The sequence below is a fragment of the Ascaphus truei genome, chromosome 3 (genome assembly GCF_040206685.1).
Source record: "Ascaphus truei isolate aAscTru1 chromosome 3, aAscTru1.hap1, whole genome shotgun sequence".
Taxonomy (NCBI): Eukaryota; Metazoa; Chordata; class Amphibia; order Anura; family Ascaphidae; genus Ascaphus; species Ascaphus truei.
Window position 1 is genome coordinate 287858614 of NC_134485.1, and position 17941 is coordinate 287876554.

A 17941-nucleotide genomic window follows, 5' to 3' on the forward strand; every position below is an offset into this window, starting at 1 on the left:
TTTAGGAGAGTGGCATGTATGCATGTTTTGGGGGGGGGGGGTGGAGGTGGGAGTGATCTGTGAGTGTATGTGTGCGCGGGGTGGCAGGTGGCTGTGTGGGGGGTGTGACAGGTGTGTATGGGGAGGTGACAAGTGTGTATGGGGGGACACGGGTGTGTGTGTGCAGGGTGGCAGGTAGGTGTGGGGGATATATAAATTACAAAAAGCATCAAAACACTCAAACCTGATAAGTATGTTGAGTGCTCTTCTCGCCCGCTTCTTTTTGAGCACGTTCCCACTCTTCTTTAAGCCTTTCTTGTTCACGTTTGTATTTTTCCTAGTGAGACATTTCAAAAAAGTACAAATGCCATGAGCATGCGTAAATAAATGCAGTATTTCTAGGTTTCAAGGTTATTACATTTAAGCACAATTTGGCTGTTCCTATCCAAGAGTAGGATCTGCACTTGTACAATGCACATGGATGGTGAAGTCAACTTCTTTAAATGCTTTCACATACAGCCATCATTATGCATTGAAAGGTCAACAACAACTAATGAATGATATATAAATATCATGTATACTTCGCTGTATGAATGAAGTTGCATGTAGGAGGATATCACCATATCAAGGAAAGCCATTTTATAAGAGCAAGCCGTAAATAAAAAATACCACTTGTGGTGCATTTGCCAGCATCAGACAAGTCTGCCAAGCCGTCGTTCCCCATTATTGCTTAGCATACAATGCTTCCACTGCAGCCAGGGATTCTGTGCAATGACATGCAAATGAGCACAATGTCACCTTTTGCTTATCCATTTTAACATGGACCTCTATGAGCTTATGGCTGCCGCGTTACACAGCTTTTTCAGCACAGCCTGGGTTAAAGAAGTGCATAGCCAATTAGCCTAGTCACAGACAGTTGTTTCAACCTTTTGGGTCTCATCAGTGCGAGGTGGGTGCTGTTCATGCAACGTGAAGCGGGTGCATGGGTGTAACAAGACATTTAAAAAAAGCTATGGTTGGTAAAAAAAAAAAAAAAGAGAAAAAACCCCTCCACCGTACAGTGTAAATCAAATAAAAATACCACTTGTGGTGCATTGGCATGTCTTAGACAAGTCTGCAACCCTGTCTTTCCCCGTTATTGCTTAGCAAACAGTGTTTCCACTGCAGCCAGGTAACACATCGAAAATGTATTCCTTTCTGCATTGCACTGCAAGCAAAAATATAACGCAATTGGAATTTAAGACAAACCCAAGCATTAGAACGAGTCCCAATTGAAAAGCCACATTAGCCGTTCCTGTTTAATGACATTACCTGTAGTATTTGTTCTTGCTCTTGTTGCCATTTTTCCTGGCGCTTCCGCTCATCTTCAGGATCCCACGTAAATCGCGTTGAAACATTAATCGATGGAACTGGCATCTGGTATGGCAAAAAAACAGAAAATAAATAACAGAACAAGACTAAATCACAAAGTACTGTAAATAATAATTACGCACAACCTAGTCACTTTTTATCAACAAATACTATTCACCTCCAGCCCTAATAAAAGGATAGTCACATGAAATATAGTAGCATATAATGTTCAGGGAACTATGAGATAGATATGTAGCCCCGGACCCCCGTTACCTCCGTTGCCAGGGGCGAGGGCGTGTGCCGCCGGAGCCAAGCGGCGGACCCGCCGGCATTTCAGAAGGGTGGGGGCCGAGCAGGGAGTGCTCCGGTGGCTCCGCTGCGGCCCAACAGTGCAGGGCGCCGCCATCTTGTAGGGTTTGCTCATGCGCAGATTGGCGGGGGCCATTAGATGTCGCTCATGCACAGTGGGAATGCGCGCGAACCCCGACCAATGAGGCTAATAGCAGGGACTACATGTCCCATGAGCCTCAGGAGCGTACCACATGATGCCAGGGAGCCTATAGGGCTGGAGTATCTCCCTGCTCTCAGGGATTGATACATTTTGCACGCGGAGCCCACGTTAGTCCGTGCCAGGAGAGTCTAGGGGAGGAGGTGAGGGTGCAGGGGTCAGTGACCCACTGCACTAGGCCAGCAGCCGCCTAGGCCCTAGTTAGCTCTGAGCCACTTAGTAGTATTGTGTTACTGCAGGGACAGGCTCTAGGTTAGGGACCCTGCCCCTTTTAGTGTCAGCAGTACAGTTAGGGATACAGCGGACGCTGCGCTTCCCATTCCGAGGCTTGGGATCAGGCCTACTTCGCAGAGAGCGGAATCATATCCCGGTGGACAGCCCTGACTGAGCACCGCGCTGGTGGAACCGGACATCGCCCAGGAGGTTGTCGGATCCTTTTTGAAGATCCTTTGAATGCCCAGGTGCAGCCGCACTGGGCAGGTATTGTTAATTAAGTGCACCAACTACAGAGTACTCACACATAGTGGCAGCGCTTACCACGGGACAAGGGTTATACTGTGGACACTGTGTGGGGGTACACGGTGGTGGGCACGAGGTATACACTCCTAAGTGGGAGTGAATGACATTTGGGACTTTGGTACATGGTGTGGGGTTATCACCCATGGGAAGCAGTGTTACAGAGTGACACAGTTATTGTTGCTGATGCATGTGTAATGTGTTATGGTTATGCTGTATATAGTAAACGGTTATACGTATACTCCTGTGTATGTGGTTACTATATTCGGGTCCTGTGTGGTGTACATTCTACACTCCTAGAATCCTACATAGGTGGAGGCGTGTAAGGAAGATCGTTCCAGAGGATTCACCCCAGGTTCCCATCAGCGGAGGCTCAGGCCTCCTGTGAACCTGCAGGTATACGCACCATACCTGGTAACATATAGGCTCCCCCTCACATGCACTCTATATGCGACTGGGATAGGGGGGGATACCCGTTACAGATATATAAAAATAATTCTATACGAAAACAAACAAAATAGGAAGTCCTCTATACATACAATGGGTTACTACCTGAAAAATATTTAGTAAACATTAAAAAAAAAAAAAATTACTGAGCTCACGGAGGTTCAAAAACTTCAGGAACAGGCTATAATATTTGGAATACACAGAAGTATAAGTCTAGAGGAAAAATTGATATTGCAAAGTCCTGATATGGATGTCATCCCCACGTTATCCATGTACCTCACAGTGAGGTTTAAGGGTGGGTTATTAGAGGCATCTGCAATTGATTTTTAATCCAATACGGAGAGACTTATTGTCATGTGAGATACCCATCTGGACTATTTACCTAGTTGCCCCTCTTCCTATGGGGATGACATTCATCAAGGCTCTCCAATATCAATTTCTCCTGTAGACTTGGACTTCTACTGTATATATTCCAAAATATTATAGTCTGTTCCTGAAATGTATTTAAGCTCCCTACTACCCTCTAGAGCTCAGTTTTTTTTTTAGTATAATGTATTTATTTTCAGGTAGTAATCCATTGTGTCAGAAATGTATTTTCCTAGATATATTCTTTTTATATAGGGCATAGCTCTTTAAACATTATATGCTATTATATTTCATGTGACTGTCCTTTTTAGTGCTGAGATGAGCAGTACAGTATAAGCAGCAATTGGTATTCTCTGAGGATTTGGGGGTCCCATTTTCTCCTGACACTCTAAAAAAATCCTTTTCTAATATATAAATACATACATTTTTTCTATGCCAATAGAATGTTAGTTGGTTCTACACTTTTTGGTTCGTTTTAAACATACTTTAAACATACTTTGCATTTCTTGAATCTTCAAAAAAAAAATTACATTTTTTTTTGAGCAGTCGGAAAGTAAAACGCTTATTATGTGCAATATATTAGTCGTTTTTCGGTCCTGAAAAGCCTTACATTTTCCCTACATTGAAATCTACTAGACCATAAGCTTTTTTGGCATAGTAATAATAATAATATATATATTTTTAAAGTGTATAACAATGCTAGTACCCAAAAGAAATGGAGCTTGACTACTTACATCTGGCCCTGCAGAGTCAGAACTTCCTGTTAGCGGGGAGAAAAATATAAAAATGGGTCATAAGCCACTAAAGAAAATGTAGTGAATGATACCTGTAAATTGAACTCAGCACCAGCTTACACAATACTAGAGGCCCACCCACAAACTATGTCAGCAAAGGTGGTACCATATTTAGTTGTAGACGACTAAAGTGCTCTGTAACCATTGAAGGTGGGCAAACATACACAACACTGAAACTTATTGCTGCTCCTCTTATCCCATGAAGTGGTACAATATGAAGCAAAAAATTAACTGCACTGGGGAGAGCCACACAAATATGTACAGTATGAAGGGCACTTGGTCCAAATAATTGTTACCCAACTACTTCTGGCCCGTGAATAACAGTTCCCACTTTCTGTATCATACAATACAATATATAAAATGCTAGGATTAAAGACTACAAAGGTGGCATGGCAAATTAAAGCGCTCTGCTGGCGTGTGTCTTTTAATCATAGAATTTAACATGCTGATTTTTTCAAACAGCTGCTTTGGAAACCTTTTTAAGTCAGGATAAAAATAACCAATGCAGAAATATTTTGAATGACATGATTTATATTTAGAACAGTGAATATCTTTACTTTCCATGTATTGTATAATGCCAACAAGTGCATCATATCAGTAATAGAGAATGCAATTCTTAGTGCCCCAATGCAAACCAAATGCGTTACAACTAAATGCACACAAAACTTGAAGATGAGACATTACAACAATGGACAAACATGCAGGTTAAAGGGAGTGTGAAAAGTACACCATGCATAACAGCAAGAACTATACAACCATCACCAACATACAGTATATAGTCTATTTCAAATGCGCAGATGGACATACAAAATTACTTATTCATGGAATTGAATTTCACATTACTAAAGGTTTTCAATGCTATAAAACTCTAAATAGATGGGATACTTCTACATGGACAATTGAAGCAAAGATTGGTACTGTATGTATTCAAACTTGAATGCAGTATAAAAATAATTTTATTTGTAGTAAAAGTCGAAGTAATTGCTTTTTGGTTTTTAAAATGCTTTCCTTTTTAGAATATACAAACAAATGACGGGCCAAACCCTTTCTTCCTACTCTGTGCCATGCAATACTGAAAAAAGAATGACTGAATGGTCCTGTGAAAAAATACACGATAAGCAACTATCAGACATTCCTTAATCCGGTAAGAACAGCAAGAGTCACATCACCAGACTGATGTCTACTAATCGTTGGCTGCATATTATCTTTTCATGTCTCTGAAGTAAGTGGCTGACAAGAAGAGTAAAGAAATGACTGGTAAAAGCCTCTTTTACAAGAAGATGAATGTCCTTTTGTTTTAAGTCCAACTTTCACATTGCATTCTCTTCTGTGTTAAGTTGTACTGTCCTACTTGCTGGAGGAGAGGACATCCCTCGAGCCTGAGAGCCACATCTACTCTTTCTTGGTCCAAGTTAAACTCAATTCTCTAAGCGTTTAGTCACTGTTCTATGTAACAGCATTCCGATGTCTAAAATCCTGAAAACTTACTTTAAAGAAACTGCCTTTATTTTTCTTTAATTTAGAGTGGCTATATTTCATTTATTTAAAAAAAACTTTTAGAAATATTGTTGAAAAAAATAATTGGAGGACAATTAGAAAAAACTGCTGAATCCAGGTGGCTGCAACTTTGAAATTACTTCACTATTACCGAAGTTCCATATGAGCCAACAGCAACCCTATAGCAAAGGTATAATGTATTAAATTATAAAGAATTTGGCAATACGTTATGTTGAACGGTTTAGATTTTGGGTCCAACTGTCAAAAGCAAATCAAATTCTTCAATGGTTACATATTAAAAATACCACACACACCTACATTTTACTTTTTCACTAGATATTGCTATTATGTGGGGTTGCACATAGCTAAGGGCCTACAATGGGTGCAAGTGTCTAAGACAATAGAGTATAACTAACCCAATGGGATATCCTCTAACTGTACCCATCTAGCACATACACTGCTTTTGGTCGCACTAGCTGTACCTATTAAACATTAACGTTTGTGTGTGTGTGTGGTAAGATAGGGGACTTCCCTGAAATCTCATTGTAGTGTCTCCATCCAGCACAACTACAATGTTCCCTATTTATGTGCAAAATGTTGGAGGGTCTGTAAAGACTACAACACTGTTCTAAAACTCTGCTTTTAAAAGAAATATTGTAAAATGTTATTAAAACTGAACTAGTGATAGTGTGCATCACTAATACACACACAGAGCTGGTCAGCTTCCTACTATGGACTTCCACTGCCTGGGACTATCATATTAAACATGAGAAATTAGTCATACTTTTCACAGGCACTTCCCCGTTACAATGTATGTTGGTATGTTTGATGTTATGCCGTCACAGGCTTTTTCTTTTTAAAGAAGTGAAGGTTATTCAACAGTACATCATTTAAAACAAGATGTAGGTGTCAGAACACAAAGAAACCCATTACCACATAAGTAGACCCATGAACTGTAAGAAAAACCAGATGACCCTAAGGAAAGAACAAATGGGTTATATGTTGCTTTCACTGGAAGGCAACAGTGGCAGAGAGGCTTAGAACCCGACACCATAGGCTTTGTTAGACTTGAAAGAATAGCTAGGAAGACCAGTATAAAGCAGGGCATTAAAATGTTACTTAGGGGGGTTTACCTTGCTCAAAAAATTGTGACCTTCTCTTATAGTTTTTCAAAGAAATGGGTTCGTATTCTAATTGAGAAATACAAAGAACACATGCACATCAAAACACTTGTTTGATCTCTCAATGTAATCCAGCAGGTAGGGGGGAGAAAAAAAATCTATATTAACAACAATCCTCAACATTCATCCTAACAAAACACATTTACACATTTAGAGTGGTGGAAATGTATTTATATAAAAGCAAGCACAAGCTTTTGAGTTCAGTACATCAAAGTCCTCATTAAAGCAGCACTGCAGGTTAATATCACCAAGAGTGTAAATCTGTACTTTTTCTATAATTATACCACTATATTAAAGCAATTCTCTTCTTCGTATGAACATCTAAAATATTTCACTCTAAGCTTAAAATAGGAGCGTCACGATATACTGTAGTATAGCTGTTAAATGTCAGAGTTTAGGAAAAATCCAAAATGATTCAACTGGTTAAGGTGTATTATGAATTATAAATTAAACCTCTACAACCTATATTTGCCCAATTATAAATTCAAATACTGTATAGGTCTAACTAAATCTTGATAAAGCGTCAATGCAGCTTTCTTGTGTGCTTTTTTTTTTTTCATTGCATGCAATAGTTAATCATACTCAAAAGTAAAAGCTGTAACCTACCAAAGTACAATGAAAGCACAAGGGACTTGTAATTTTCACACACATTGAGACATTGCATGGACAACGTGTTATACTTTTAAGCTCATTACATTTCAGGCATAAGTTGAGGCATTATTTTGGAAGTTCACAAGGAATGAATGAATGGGACGTGCAATTTGTGTGCCAAAATTTGCTCAACATTTTTAGCAAACACAAAAAGAGCGTTGAGGGAGACAATCAATAAAAAAAATATTGGTACTTTATATAAAATATGAACAAGTTCACAACTTACATGAATAACATCTCGTAAAAATATTCTCCCCGCATCATGGACATGTGGTGCATCTGGAGCCCTCACCCCCTGATGAAGTAAAACATGTAGGGGTATTCAGGATCTCATGTATTGTTACGTCAGGCGTCATCCCCAACCCACGAGGACGCTACGACCGGCATTGCAGCTTTACTGTAGCTCCTCCGCAAAAACTGGGACTGACACAGGGACTTTTTTCCTTTGGCTGATTTTCCATCTACACCCAGAGAGTAAGGGCTCCAGATGCACCATCATGTCCCTGATGTGGGGAGAATATTCTTACGGGATGTTATTATTCATGTAAGTATATAAAATATGAAAAAGTTAAAAACTTACATGAATAATAACATCCCGTAAGAATATTCTCCCCACATCAGGGACATGATGGTGCATCTGGAGCCCTTACTCTCTGGGTGTAGATGGAAAATCAGCCAAAGGAAAAAAGTCCCGGTGTCAGTCCCAGTTTTTGCGGAGGAGCTACAGTACAGCTGCAATGCCGGTCGTTGCGTCCTCGTGGGTTGGGGATGACGCCTGACGTAACAATAAATGAGATCCTGAATACCCCTACATGTTTTACTTCATCAGGGGGTGAGGGCTCCAGATGCACCACATGTCCCTGATGCGGGGAGAATATTTTTACGAGATGTTATTCATGTAAGTTCTGAACTTGTTCATATTTTATATAAAGTACCAATATTTTTTTTTGATTGTGTCCCTCTATGTGCTCGTTGTGTGTTTGTTGTACTCCAGGTGGCCCCATTGATCACGGGAGAACTTCGAGCAGCAGGACGGACATACTATTGGGATTTAACAGGGAGTCATTGAGATCAGCGCGCACTTGTTTCTTTTCTCTTGCCATTTTTAGCGGAAAATAATTCTCGGAAAATTGCAAACCTAAATATTTGCCACGCATTTATTTATAAAAGTGCCGTTATCCTTGGCGCCGTACATTGTTTTACTAACTAATGGTGGGGTTACATATGAAACATTTCATGTGATGGGCGTAGAGTAATTGTTAAGATGTCTTTGTAGTAGGCAGGGGTGGGAACATTATTGTCAGGCTATAGGTCAGGTGCATTGAGCGCTTGCTTGGTGGGCAGGAGTTGGGGTCAGGTCTCTGGATTTAGTTGTCGGTGGCATGGTGATGAGTCTGACAGTGGAGGTGATTGGATCGTGGAGGTGGGTTCCTTTGCAGGGTTTTGGAGAGACTTTAGGAAGGGATGATGGCAGGGGAGATCATGGGCATTGGGGAGGGTGGGGATGGGATAGAAAGAGGTTAATGGGGTATCGTAAAATGTGATGAAGAGTTGGCTTCCGAAGATACAGTAGTTAGGGAGGGGGAGCTTGTACCAGTGGCGGGGGCGAGTATGGCAAATTATCATAATTGAGACAGCAAAGGGGGCTTGGGGCAGTCGAGTGAAGAGGACGGAAAGGGGTGTAGTGAGAGATGAGTGCTGCAAGGCAAGGGGAGGCTAGACCATGGAGAGAATTGTAGACCAGGGTGAGGAATTTGAAGAGGGAACGTTGTAGGATGGCTAGCCAGTAGTTAGGAGAGGAGGTGGCGTTGGAGGGGTATGGATAAGTAGAGGGGAAGACCGAAAAGAAGGGAGTTACAGTTGCTGAGACAGGTGAATATGAGAAGTTTGGTTGAGGAGACGAAAATGAGTGGATGAATATTTCTTATTTTGTAAAGGTGGTAGCGACAGGTGGTTGTGATGGAGGTGATGTTTGGTGAAGGAGTGGGAAATGTTCGACAGTGACTACAAGGTTGTGAGCAGAATGGGAGGGGGATATGGGGATTGTTGAGGATGGGAGGGAGGAGGGAGCATGAAAGTAGAGGACTTCAGTCTGAGCTAGGTTAATTTGTAGGAAGTGGGAGGACATCCAGGTGGAAATTTCAGTAAGGCAGACAAGGATACGGGTGGAAGGTTCAGGTGAGAATAGTGGGAAGAAGTAGATTTTGATGTCTAAGAAGCACTGAGAGTTCATATACATTACAAATTCCAACAGAGAAGCAAATGGCATTAGATCAAATGGCCCTTTACATACTGCCATTTTTGCTCAATTCTGGCAAATATCGTGACATTTTGCAGTAATGTGGCAAACATGTTGCACTGAAGTCCATTTTTGGCACATTTCTCAGCATTGAGACGTTTTGAAAATTTTCATTTTAATCTAATACAAATAAATGAGGGCAGGCAGCGGACACTGCATCTTTACGGTAAAAAGAGGAACATTGCGTTTTTTGTAAAACAATCCACCCATCACTACAGTACACTTTGGTCACTTGGTAAAGGGAATAAAGTAAAACACAATTCTGTTATTTTCCACGGGGCTCCTCAACCTGAATTCTAATTCCCTCTGTGCAACAGGATCTGTGTGAAAGCTCTTCAATGAGTATCAATTGTTTGTATAGTACATTACACTCATGAGATATTTAAACAAGGCACACAAGGTACAAAAGTTCTGTCTCTAAGCAATGGCGGGGGGGATGCTATGAAAAATTAGACTAATATACTCATGTCGCATAATTACAAAAGAAGAGTCAAAATAATAGGAATGACTAACATCAGGAAATCAACAATTTTCCTACACTAGCTCTATAAATTACCTTTTGGTTTAGAATTTGGATCTTTTATTCCATTTGCTTGTGCGTCCTTGTTCTAAGAAAAGAAACAAGGACATTGTTAGCTTCTATGTGAAATCACATCATCTCTTATTTTGTTCCCAAAATATTTTTCCCAATAGAAATTGGGTTAAAATTTATTGCGTTATTGTGGCAAAAATACATTTTATTTTATTACCAATCTGGTGTTTGTTTGAATACAAGTTAAAATAAATAAATATATATATCCGATATTACTGTACCAGTTATCGTACAATATTGCATTACCAATGTTGCAATGTTTATCATGCAATTTGCCATGGCTCCAATAGAACTCCGAGTAGCATCATGCGAGTTTTACAAACTAGTCACGCAGTAATGGGTGCAACATCAGCTGCATCTGTATTTATCTCAACGTATATATCACATTTACTGCTAGTGACATACAGAACATTTTGTGCTCCGTTCATAAGACTACTCATTTCTACTTATATATCATTATTTTACTTTCATTCAGCCCAAGTAGGGGGGGGGGAGGGAATGGGCGCTTCACAAAGGGGTCGCTGCACCTTCAGTCCCTAATATGGACTGGTGGCCCAGACACAGAGTGTCACCTTTCAGATTACTACCTATTCTGCCACTGTCCTAAAAGCTGCTATGTGTATAGCCCCACAGCTACAATTACTTTAACTACCCCATAAACAGCTTCTAGAAATGTGGCAGGACAAAGGTAAAAAATAAAAATAAAAAAAAGAGAGAATCCAATTACAAAATTGTATGTAAATCAATTGCTAGTAATCAGGGCAAAGCATGAAAGACCGATTTTAATATTTCAAATACGGTAGGAATTTGTTTTATTTACTTATCTATATATGCTGTTACCTTGAACATGTTAACAGCTTCACTAACAGCAGCAAGTAATCAAATTTACAGTAGCATTCAGAAAGAAAGAAAAACAATAAAATCAACTTACATTTGTAGATGACTCGGGGATGCTGTTTTTCAGTGCTGTGTTTGAAGGTCTGGTTGAACTATAGACGCCAGAACTTGCATCAATCCACTTACTTTCAGGAGAACCTACAAGTTTGGTATCCATACTGGTCAGATTGAGGGTTTTATGGCTTTTATATGACAGGGAAGGTGGGTCTCTGCCCCAGTCTGATTGGTAAATATTGAATGCAGCAACAAACGGCAAAGTACGAAGAACAAAGTTAATGAAAATACACAGACATGGGACGGCACAAAATAGGATGAAGCGAGCAGAAATAAGCACAGTATCAGACATGGTTAGATTTCTGCAAAAAGACCACCTTCCCAGGCATGCAGTAACAGCGTTAGCCTCAGCAGCAATGCAACGAGTTTACTAGAATACCCTACAGCTCGGTATGATCACCTGTACAGCCAGCCGGGTATTGGGACCAAAACACAGCATTACGACTGGATAATGACAATGCATTGATAAAAAGGAAATCGATTATAAGAAATGGATTACAAGGTGTTTATTTACTTAAGCAGATCCTTATTCAGACAGACATTATCATTGCAAAGATAATATTTCTATGATTCCAGGTGACATGAAACCAAGTAAAATTTCACATGATCTGCAAATGCAAATAAATGTTGCTCCTTGCATTATTATAGGAAACATTTTTAGGGCTTGCATTGCATTATGCAGCAAAGGGAGTTTTAGGACTTATACTGCAGGGAAGTTTCCTGCCACACCTTTAATGTATTTTTAGATATACTGTATGTGGCTGGCTGCAATGGTATCACACCACATTTGATAACATCAAACATTGTAGTACAATATTGTACTGGGCGCATTATGCCAGAATTCCTCATGTTTGTACACAACTGGCTTAAAAAGTTCTACCTTACTGAGATGCAGCTGCTTTTTGATTACCAGACAACCAAATAGCTTTATTATTTTATGTATTAATACAAATGGAGTACATAATGTAATATCTCTATCTAAATCAAAAGTTTAAGTATATTTGCTTAAGCGTGTGCACATGTGTGTATGTATAATATATAAATATATATATAAATATATGTGTGTATATAATATATATATATACACACACATACGTGTATGTGTGTATGTGTGTATGTGTGTGTGTGTGTGTGTGTATGTGTGTGTTTGTGTGTGTATTTGTGTGGTTGTGTATGTGTGTATGTGTGTATGTGTGTATGTGTGTATGTGAGTATGTGTGTATGTGTGTATGTGTGTGTGTGTGTGTATGTGTGTGTGTATGTGTGTGTGTATGTGTGTGTGTATGTGTGTGTGTATGTGTGTGTGTATGTGTGTGTGTATGTGTGTGTGTATGTGTGTGTGTATTTGTGGTTATGTATGTGTGCTTGTGTATGTGTGTATGTGTGTGTATGTGTATACACACACACAAAAAATACATGCAAACATGTTTTAAGGGGTTTCAGCATTTTTTTTTTTTTTTTTTTTTAATATAAAAGTGGAATTGTATAAAATATGACTGGTAATGATTGAACTGCAAATGCATCTGTGGCCAGTCTGTAGCTTTTCTAGCACCAAACACTAAATCTAGATTCATTGAAACACTGAAACCCCCAAAACAACTATTTTAAAGAAGACCATGAGAGCAATGTACCGAGAGAGAGTAGCGTGCCCATCTTTAGCGAAGGACACATTCAATGCCTTTATAGAATAAGCCGAGATAGCTGGTGAAACTCACCGTTTGTTCCATGTCGTCTTACATCCATGGTCAGGTTTCCATTTTCTAGTGCACCGTCCATGACTTCTCTCCAATGATTGTAGTCCATCGATGAAACCTTTGTGCCGTTGAGCGATACAATTTCATCATCTACATGCAGCTGAGAAAACTCTGCTGGGCTACCTGAAAACAACCACATCAAAGTATAGGTTCCGTTTTCCAGCCCAACCTTTAAACTCTTTCTCACTACACTTCTTGTATTGTGGGCATAACAATGGAAATATTTAAACAAACATGTCATTTTCAAATGCAAAGTTTTATTTTCATTTTTATCTTTAACATGCAAATAAGAACCAAGACCTAGGCCATTATGGTCAGTAACAGAGATAGATTTAAATAAAGGTAAAAAGTCCATTACTTGATAATCAAAATAAGTATATTTACATGTATATATTAATATAAAAGGTGAAAATTAAATTAACAATTTCAATAAATACACTTTTAAGTCCAACTATCTAGAAGTCTCCCAATAAACCCCTTAGATAGTAAGCTCTTCAGAACAGGTGCCCCTTTTGCCATATGTGGTCATTTACTTTGTGCCCGAATCAACCTTGTATTTTATTCTCCCTGTATTTTGTAAAGCGCTGCGTACACTGTTAGTGTGCGCAAAAATAATTATTCTACAATTGTAAATAGATACTCAACTAATCGGTGAACATAATACCAGTGTATCTTTTCATGTACTCCTCGTCCTGTAATAGACAAACTACTGTAATCAACAACTTTGAGAATTTCAGAAAGTAAATGTAAAACAGATTGAGCAGCTATACCTTCATCGACAGACTTCACCAGAACCCCAGAATTATTCCAAGTTATTTTAAAGCCAAAGTCGTGAGTGCTTCCAGGTTTCTGGTTAATGCTGATTCTCATGTCGCTGTACTGGTCCTGGGAAATAACAAATAAAAACACTTGGGTATCTAGTGTCACCGACCTCCAAAGGCAAGAAAGCCTATCCACCAGCACACAATATACACTTTAATTATCCAGTGACACACTGAACGCATGAGAAAGGTTTCTGGATACATTTCGTTAGTTGTATTTGTCATACGATTCCCTTCACTCTTCGGCGCTTTGAGCAAAAAAGAAAATACTCTGTATGGAGAAACACTTGCTCGTTCTTATTTTAGAACAAACACTGCTACAGTAAATAAGAATGTACACTGGTTATGTGCCCTTTGAATCATCTAAATACAAATACAAGAATTGAAAAGGAACAAAGTTAAATAAATACAAATATAGGATGAGTATCGTCTTCTAAACTCTAGCATAGTTTGAACTTGGACATGTCATTTTTTTTAACCTCATTTACTGTGTAACGATGTACCAAACACATTTAAATATATAAGCCACAACTTGCACAAAAGAAAAAAAATAGCAAGTTTGTTTTTACATTTATTTCCCCCGTCGCCCCCAACAAGGAACAGAGATGAGTGACAAGTGAGTCTATAAGTGATTGATTGGTACACCATGTAATAACTTCTGAAAGTTTAATTTCCTGCACTTGCAGCAGCATGTGCCTGGACTGTACAATGAACTGTTACATAGGATCAGACAGAAAATAAGTAAAACAAAACCCCTCAGGGTACACATTAATACAAGTTTCTAAATGTGAAATATGCGCATTCTTATGATTTCTCAAGCACGCAATACTAAAGATGCCGTATAAAGTTATTAGAATACTGACCCAAGATATTAAATAATATGCCTGTGTAAAGGAAGTGACGAAGGGTCAATATTAATGCAATTTGAGGGAAAACTGATTTTTCTTAGGAACATTAACAGAAAGTTACCGTTAACTATGGCAAATGGGACAATCCAGTTTTGTAGCATTTTCCATTCTTGCTGCAAAACCGCTCAAGTTCTGAACAGAAGTACTACATCTAACACCCTTGTAAGGCAAATTGGTGTCTATAAAAAGATAAATTCTTTTACTGAATTTTCTCACACCGAATGTACTGGAAGGCCACTCAATGCATTTACCACTTTCAGTAGGAAAGTACTTCCACTTAATATGCTTGTGTTGCTTTTTTCTCTAAAGAAATGCTTCTTTCCAGTATCTTACTGTACTTTATATCTGTCTTTCAGGTATTATAAAGTTGGTCATATCCACCTTTTTGCACCCCTCATTGTTTATTCTACTTCTATAGTACTTTAGTTGCACAACCCCTATGCTGTCTTTATATGGGGGGCAGGGGGTTTGGACCATTTACACTGTGCCTTTATCCTTTTGGATATGTGGCCACCAGAAAAACATTGTATTCCAGATGAGGTATAATTAATGTTTCTAACGTGACATCACTGTCTCCTTGCTAATATTTTAAGCATCTTACAGTAGCACTACCCATCAATCCTTATGCCATAAAAGAAATGTTCTACCAGCCCTCTGCTCTAACCCGTGGTTACGAAGCAATAACATGCATTTTCATGTACAGGCGTAGTGATCATATTGAAAGGGTATGTTTTAGGCCACACACTGCTAGTCTCCATAGACAATGTATGAGTATTTTACATACGATGGGGCACATGCATCAAGTACCGGTACGGGTTAACACCTATTGACTTGAATAGGAGTCAACGCTAGAACGGGAGCAATATATCCAATATCGGCACCTTATGCATGGGCACCTAAGCGGATAGGTGAGTAGTTAAAACACAGTCCCATTTCCCAACAAACTGGAAGCCATAAGTTCACAAGAGGACCAAGGATGGTAGAAAATAGGAAATTGTAAGAATACTGATGCAAAAAAAAAAAAAAGTTTATGCTTGAATTGATAAAGTGTAAATGATACATGCCAGAACAGGTGTGAACTACATGTACATTCGAAAAACAAGAAATTATAAACACACAGGGACAATAACCGGGCTTTTAATGTGTCTTATTATGATGAAACATTAAAGAATGAGTCACTTCCCCAACTCATAACCGCACACGACCAACAAACATTCACAATGGAAGGTACGGCTACATTGCTAAAAGAGACTCTTTTCAAGGTCTTCAATGTTTTTTTTTTTTGTTTTTTAAGTAATTAACTTTATCAGATACTGCCGAGTTCACATTTCCTACAATACAGAGGAAGGAAACTTAAAAACTCCAAACTAAACAGCCTATTTCTTTCCTAGCACATTTGCTGAAAGATATATTTACACAGAATTAGATGTAACCAATAATATGCCCATGTTTCAACTTACCATGGGTCCTGGAGACCTGCCTTGTTGTAGGCCTCTAGATATTGCAGAAGATATGACTGTAACGGATTCTGAGACAGTTCGGTTATCTGGTATAATACTGGGCGGAGCCGAGGCCATAGAAGGTGCTATTCTTCTAGTGTCTTCTTTCACCTGCTCCTCTGCATCATCCTCTTCACTTTTTTGAGCACTGCTGGGACTATCGCAGCCTTGTCTGGAATGGGCGTTGGATGTTGAACCATTCTTTGAAGCTCCAAGATCTCCATTGTACTTGTGCGAATCATTCAACTGAAAAGGAGTGCCTTCTATTAAAAATCAACTCTTCATGCAATAAAGTATTCAATGTAATAACCTCAGCCACGTGGAACATTTAATTATTTAAAAATGTGTGTCTAATAAGAGAACACTAATCAAAGCAAACATTGATTAGTAGAAAACACTGCTGAGATATAGCACCGTACTTTATAGGGGCAGCTCAACAGAGCGTCAAAAAAGATAAATAACCTCTCAGTGTAAATGGCACCCTTGGAAAGATTCAATTACCCTTAAAGTAGCTGAATTACTTATCTGTATCTTGCGAAACGCCAATGTGTCGCTTTCCATCAGGAACACTGAATTTAAGCATGTCACGGCTTGACTAATGATGGCACCGTAATTGCATTGCAAACAAAAGATAAAGCTAACAATTTACCTGAGTTTAAAAGGACTACCAAAGTCTCCTCACCAAAAGACACTACATAAAGATGGTAAATGCTTTCAGCGTTTTTACCATGAAAAATATAAAAACGATAAACTTTCTTTCAATCTAAAAATACAATTTTTTTTTAAATAAAGTTGTCAAGTAACTACATTAAAAAGAATTCATTGTGCCACTATCCTTGGATCACTTATCCTAGACAGGACTGCCCTTTAAAATGTGCAACTCCCATGTTAGACCAAAGTAAAGTAATAATGTGTTTTATGGGTTTAGTCTTGGTACAAGCCTTTCTATTAACGTTTGAAAGGCCTGTAACAAATATTGGGAGTTGTTTCAGATGCCTTACCTAACTGCCTTTTGTTTATCGTGCTGTGTGTTAAAGGGGCAATCCCTCCTAAATCCAACATGAACTAGATCTAGGGATGTGTCTAAAGAATCTCATCTTTGTAATTGATGCACTTTTTAACCTAATCTGACACCTATAGTATTTGTTTACTTCTTTTTTTTTTTCAAAATTAGACTAGGGTGGGCTTTGATTCCCTCTGGCTACTCCCTGTTGTGTGAGATTACTGTATATTCAGCAAGTGTTTGTACAGCCAGAGACCCCCTTCCCCTTCTGTATTGGCTCTCTGATAAGGACAGGGTGGCATACAGTAGGTGTATAGATAACACTTGTTTGACAAACATCTCCCCATTCAGGGGCTCTAAGAAATTGAACTGGCCGATTATGTGGAATTGTAGCTTTAAGTATTCTCATCATAGCTGGGCTGAGGACAGGAACAGAGCATCTAAATCTGATGACTATCATTGCAACAGGAGAGCCAAGAGGAGTTCACTTTATTCCTAAATAGGACTATACATCTAAACCCCCAATACCATTAAGCAACATATATTGTATTTACAGTAAATGTCCCTCCTAAAACCAAAATACATATTTAAGGAATTACATCTGGGTGATGGACACCTGTTCAAATAAACTAGATGCCACCAAGCATCTCTAAATAATTATTTTCACATTTTGTTTGAAAATATGGTAAGAGGAGACCTTGGAAGATCTTTATTTCTTCTAGCTACTGTTCTTCCTTGTGTGAAAAACCAGCACCCCCATCTTTTCTTTTTGCACATCTTTATTGGCTCTAATAAGGACACAGAGCTAGAGGTTGAGTAACCACA

The 17941-nt window shown here is 38.9% G+C and overlaps 1 protein-coding gene across 11 annotated transcripts in view; it reads right to left on the reverse strand.

Annotated features, from left to right (window-relative positions):
* The window catches only part of LMO7 (LIM domain 7), a 166452-nt gene that overhangs the window by 14830 nt on the left and 133681 nt on the right, over positions 1–17941 (reverse strand). For 8 of the 11 annotated variants that reach the window (XM_075590977.1, XM_075590980.1, XM_075590976.1 and 5 more), the window contains 9 exons: positions 16075–16359; positions 13656–13770; positions 12847–13008; positions 11112–11296; positions 10145–10196; positions 6591–6647; positions 3901–3926; positions 1291–1395; positions 224–316 (listed from right to left, as the gene is read on the reverse strand). In XM_075590977.1, coding sequence (XP_075447092.1) covers positions 224–316; positions 1291–1395; positions 3901–3926; positions 6591–6647; positions 10145–10196; positions 11112–11296; positions 12847–13008; positions 13656–13770; positions 16075–16359 — 1080 coding nt within the window. The remainder of the gene's footprint in view (positions 1–223; positions 317–1290; positions 1396–3900; positions 3927–6590; positions 6648–10144; positions 10197–11111; positions 11297–12846; positions 13009–13655; positions 13771–16074; positions 16360–17941) is intronic. The other 3 variants (XM_075590978.1, XM_075590986.1, XM_075590979.1) reach the window with 2 other exon arrangements.